This window comes from Ipomoea triloba, chromosome 1 (genome assembly GCF_003576645.1).
Source record: "Ipomoea triloba cultivar NCNSP0323 chromosome 1, ASM357664v1".
NCBI classification, from domain to species: Eukaryota; Viridiplantae; Streptophyta; class Magnoliopsida; order Solanales; family Convolvulaceae; genus Ipomoea; species Ipomoea triloba.
Genome location: NC_044916.1, coordinates 25,930,392 through 25,936,132, shown reverse-complemented (window position 1 = coordinate 25,936,132; position 5,741 = coordinate 25,930,392). Strand labels below are relative to the sequence as shown.

Below are 5,741 nucleotides of genomic sequence, written 5' to 3'. Positions count from 1 at the left end.
TTTGGAGATGAAGGTGAGTCTAATGAATGATAATCTAGGAACCAATCATGTTACTGCAAATGATGAAATGCTCGATGGAAATATACCGAGGGACAGCACTAATATAATGGTACTTGGCATTTGGCAAAGAATCCATGGTCCCCCCACCTTTTGCAAACTCAGTACCTTGTAAAAATATCCCGATCTAGCTGGATGTTAGTTTTCTTCTATTCCCCCCACTTCCTTAAAAATTAAATATCCCAACACATTACTCCTACCCAGATTGCGACCTTTGCTTAATGGTTGTTGGCACTTTATGGTTGATATGAACACATCATTGGGGATGGGATAACCTTGTGCATATGCATAGACTACTGTTTGCTAAAATGCTTACGTTTTTAGGCTTAACATTCTGGTTTGTCTTCGGGGAAAGAGTTAGGTTTAGCAGACCCTGGGCCATGACGAATATACCACACCCGCTTAAAAAACCTCGAAAAATGGTTGTTTGTACCATACATGATGCATGTGGTGGGGTTGAATAGGTGTTTGTTTGTTGGGTTTGGGATAGGGTAACCACAGGACAGGAAAGCGAATCTTAGTTTAGTTTGTAATGGAGTCATGAGTAGGTGCTTTACTTTATTTATGTTCATTTCGTAACATTTAAGTACAGACCACACCAATAAATTATGTGAGGGGAAGTGTTTTTTTCTTGTAGAAATGGACCATAGTTGCAGCTGTTACACCATAAACCAGAAATAAATAAATGGCTTACAAGAATCCAAAAAACATATTGCAGAAGTTCCCATCACCCCTTTCATCATTATCACAAAAAAAACACTTTTTTCCTTCTTTTTCTTCTCTTTTTGTTTCTTTCTTGGTATAGACTATAGACACAACAAACCAATTCAATTCCATCATCACAACCATAACAAATAAATAGAAAATTATGGAAGATTTTTTTTTTTTTTTTCGAGTCTAAACAGGCTCTTGGGGAGTTTGAATTTCAGGATTATTGTCAGATGGTTTTCTTGCTGGAGTAGAGATCTTACCATTTGACAATGGAGGATTGTTGACTGAAACAACAAGTTTAACAGGTCCCAAGCTTGCTGTTTTGCCTACCTTTTTTGGGTCTGCTTGAACCCTAATTTCCCATGGGCGAACTGCTATCCATCTCTCCTTCCAGCTCCACCCCCAGCTCTCTTTCCCCAGATCATAGTATGCTTGCCCAAAATAGTGACCTGAATTTGCCCTCCACTGCAAATTATCGAAACGATTATTGAAATTGGGTATCGGGATTATAAGGAAATGAGCGGGGAAAGAAGGGTTGTTTTGATCGGTGAATAGTATAAAGAGAGCAAACTAGCCTGGTGAGAAAATGCATAAGCCATTGCCCTTTCTCTTTTAACAGCTGCTTCTTCCCTCTGCTGAATCTTTTGAAGGATTTCCTCCATGGTTTCTGACCCACTGCTCCATTCCACCTGTTGATGGGAGTTGAACTAATCAATGTGACTAAAACATCTTAAAACTTAAGTGAATCGAGTCATCAAGTGTAACTAGATTGAAATTGGAGCTTATTCAATCAAGTATTTAAGCATATAAGCTACAAATGTCCTCTTTTTTAGGTGATTGAGAGAAACCCGCAGCCATTACCTGAGGGTGTGCACTAGGTAAACCTTGCCTTGTGACCTTAGCCAGCAAAAGATCACAAGGTGATAAACCAGTCTAGGTTGCTCATAGCTGACCGGCTCAAACCAAGAAGGCTGAGATTCTAACCCAAATGTCCTCTTGATATGATGGCAAGAAGGAGACTCTAACTCAGCTAGGGTCACAAGACCAGATAGTGACTGCAGATTTCTCTCATCACTCAAAAAGGAGACTCTAACTAAAGATGTGTAATAAAGAATAGTCGTGGTTCCCGTCTTAAATTTTCATTTCTGATTTGTAATGTGTGCATTTTAATTAACATTGCTATAACCCAGAAATGATGGAGACCAGACCATATGGATTTCTGTCATGACACAGATCATATTAATTTCACAATTCAATGCCCCAATAAGCTGAAGGTAATTATGGTAGGTAGTAGGACCTTTTGAACAATAAATCATTCATTGACACATTCAGACAGACTTGAGAAATCAATACAAATGTTTTAATTAACATGCATATATACTCGGTCACAGGAAATGAATTTTCACCCTTACCTTATTCTCCAATACCAAACAAAAACCTTAAGTCCCGTTTACTAGAAAACTGGAGAATTGGAGAATAGAAAACATGTTTACTGTTTACTAACATAAAATTTTCTCCAATTTTCCGGAGAATAGAAAACAAAAAACATGTTTACTAGCATAGTTTTTCATTTTAAAAATTGAAAACATTTTTCAGCTGAGAACTCAAATTTTGCAAAAGAAGCAGTAATCGAAAGAAAAGAAACATGTTATGTTATGTTATGTCACCTACCTCAAGCTCATGAAGCTTAGCCTCAAGCTTGATCTGATTTTGAATCTTCTTCTGCTTGAGTCGGCCTTCAGTGACCATGCAAAGGCGACGGGCTTTGATCTCCGACTGAACTCTGCTCCATGAATGTATATGCTTCAGAGTTGCAGCAACTTGGTCGTTTACACTATAAGCTTCGATCGCGCCCTGGAGTTTCACTGTCCCTCTTAGACGCCGAATAGCTTTTCTACCCTGCTGCAAATAACATCATTCTCAGGGTATACCTCTTCTAGTCAATACATCTACTGGGATTTAATGCTATGTTGAATGCCAATTATGCCATTCATCATCGTTTGGGGCCAAAGTTATAAGCAAAATTTATCATGTCAGTCAACATTAGGATTGTGAGAGGAGGTAAATTGTGGATGTACATCAGTGATGCTGAATCAGAGTGTTTGCTTTTTGCTTCAAGGTTAAGATCCTCCCCCGTTGAGGATTCGAATCTGAGTATTTTCTGGGTCATTACACCCACACTCAACCTTTTGATCACTGAGCTATGTCTCGAGGGTTTTATGACAATACTCTACGTGGCCATTTGTGAGGAACATAATTGTATAAGTATGATCAATACATATGCTAATTGATGCCTTCAAAATTTTCATATCACAAAACTTTTTCATATACAACAATAAAAATTACATTTATTTAAATCTTGCTTGTCCGGCTTTTATCAAATAAAAGTTCCAATTATTTTGTCAACAATATTTTTTTGATAATTAACTGATATTCGATTTATTGATTAACTAAATATTCTAAAATTTGAGGGATGAGGAGAAAACCAAGATTATGAATTCAAGAACAAATACAAAATATATTTTTCTTTTCAGTTTTTGAAATTAATCATTTAAACTAACAAATGTACCTCCTAAAAGTTAAATAAATAATAAAAGCACACAATAAATCAACTATTGAAATCCTGACCAAAAAAAAGCTAATAAAGAATGTTGAATTTGATTACTTAATTTATTTCTTGGATGCTGATCAAGAAATTAAATATTTTCTTTGATAAAAGAGTCTAAGAAGGCAAATAAAGAGTTAACTATTACGGATAGTCAAATATTACCCAACAATTATCCAACCAACATCATAACATGGTTAGGGTTACCTCATAAATTAAGCATGCAATTTAAATGTGGAGTATATAATTTGTAATCTAAAAAATCTAATAAAATAACCTTTACCAAACAAACACGTACAAACTGAAGATTCAAACATTAACGTTACAGGGCAGTGAACACAACGTAAGCGTTACCTTGTATGCCCTGAAGGCTCTTTGAATTTGAGTTGCAGCAATTTCTTCAGTCAGTTCATTGTTCTTGCTTGAACCACCATTCGCTTCGGTGCTTACTGACTACCCAAATAAAGCAAAAACAAGAATCATATATATGATGATTGATCCCATTTGCAAGACTCCCACCTTTTACACAATCTAACATGATTTCACTTAATTAACTTGTGATAAAGTTTATCTATAAAAATTAACCGATATATAATAGATCAAATATAAAGAATAATATAATAAAAGAAAATTACCTTCAACCGATTAGATGGACCATTCTTTCGTGTCTTAAGGCCAGTGATCTTTCTGTACCACCCACGCCAACCCATATATATTGATCAAGATTGATTGAGGCTGGATATATATGGACTAAATTAATTTAACCTCATATATATGCACCTAGCTAGTACCAAAAAGTTAAGGTTGTAAGACATGAGAAAGTCCATATATATAGGCATTGTTACACATGGAGAGAATGTGGAAAGAGAGATATACCTGAAAAGAAACAAGGAATCTTGCAATGATATATGGGCTGGCATGGGGGATGAATAGAAAGAACATTATAAGGCAAAGAAATAAAAGTATAAAAGGTGAGGGTGAGAATGAAGCTAAGCAAATAGAATTGATTGAAATGTGTAGACTATCTCCCACAAAAACTGACACTCCAACCATAAAAGAAGCCAAATTCGATTATGTTATGAAAGCTGAACAAATAGTAGGGTCTCTCTTTGGGTGTGGTGGCACATTGTGTTCCAATTTTAGGTGGTTTGTTTCAATCAACAACCCAGAATTTTGAATTTTGGCAAAAATCTAATATCAAATTATAGCATTTTAATGAAGATTATATTGTATTCTTGTGGGACAAAGTTAGTGTAGGGACAAAATGTGAGGTCAGATGTAACATAATAACATAAAATCATAGGATGAGCTAAATAACATAAATAAATGGAATAAGGAAAAGATATTCGAGCCTCAGTGGAGGCAACGGTTGACTCTTTTTTTTTTTTTCACTAGGTTGAGAAAGTAGCTATGAACACATACTACATTGTAACAGAGTCAGTTTTTTCACTAGGTTGAGAAAGTAGCTATGAACACATACTACATTGTAACAGAGTCAGTAGTACTCAAAAAAAAAAAAGGAAAAGATTTTAACGGGGAAACACTAAAGGGAAAATCACGGGTCTTTTTGGGCTAAATCAAGCCTAAAATTTCACTATTTGATATCATAATAAAATACATATAATATACAATGACAATTGTTATATTGTGGACCCGGGTCCACCTTGCAAGGTATACTCGGGTCCAAAACAGTGTCGTTTTGAAGCAAAACAACGCTGTAATTCAAAAAAAAAATTCCTTACTTCCTTGTCGAGTCTTCAGAATTCATTCATCTATATTCACAAATTTTGAACTCTATATTTAGAATTTTAAATCTCTATATCGACAATTTTAGAATTAAATATTCACAATTTTAGATTTCAATATACAAAATTACAGAACTCTATATTCACAATTTTTGAACTCTATATTCATAATCTTTGAACTCTATATTCACAATTTTATAACTCTATATTCACAATTCCATAACTCTGTATTCACAATTATAAAACTCTATATTCAATAGTATAACACAATTTTTGAATCTATATTCTCACTTTTTGAATGTATATTCACAATTTTTTAACTTTATATTCACAATTTTTAAACTATATTCATAAAAATATAAAATATCATTGGTTGAGAAAACAATGCCATTAGCGACACCGTTATTTCAGATATGCGTTTTGGACCTGGGTTCATAGCATAATTTGGCCTTGTTGGAAGTCATTAATGGAGTTTCAAACTATGAAGAAGATGGAGTGGTTTAAAAAAAAAAAAAAAAAGAAGAAGAAGAAGATGAGAAGACGGAGTGGGGAAGGAGAAAGAGAGGGCTAGGTAGTTTTTTTTTTTTTTTTTTTTTTTTTTTTTTTTTTTTTTTTTTTTTTTT

At 34.3% G+C, this 5,741-nt stretch overlaps 1 protein-coding gene across 3 annotated transcripts; it reads right to left on the bottom strand.

The window, feature by feature from the left end:
- Positions 1–583: 583 nt before the first annotated feature.
- On the bottom strand, positions 584–4,296 carry LOC116020441 (protein IQ-DOMAIN 1-like). Of its 3 annotated transcripts, XM_031260921.1 has the most exons (6): positions 4,250–4,296; positions 4,009–4,157; positions 3,728–3,826; positions 2,440–2,670; positions 1,344–1,457; positions 584–1,233 (listed from the first exon to the last, which is right to left on the bottom strand). In XM_031260921.1, the coding sequence occupies exons 2-6, from the start codon at positions 4,081–4,083 to the stop codon at positions 955–957; spliced, it is 798 nt and encodes a 265-aa protein (XP_031116781.1). In that variant the 5' UTR covers positions 4,084–4,157; positions 4,250–4,296; the 3' UTR covers positions 584–954. The 3 variants fall into 3 exon arrangements, with proteins under 3 accessions (XP_031116781.1, XP_031116776.1, XP_031116786.1); XM_031260916.1 differs by lacking the exon at positions 4,250–4,296 and having other exon boundaries at positions 4,009–4,226; XM_031260926.1 differs by lacking the exon at positions 4,250–4,296 and having other exon boundaries at positions 2,440–2,667; positions 4,009–4,225.
- Between the last annotated feature and the right edge of the window lie 1,445 nt (positions 4,297–5,741).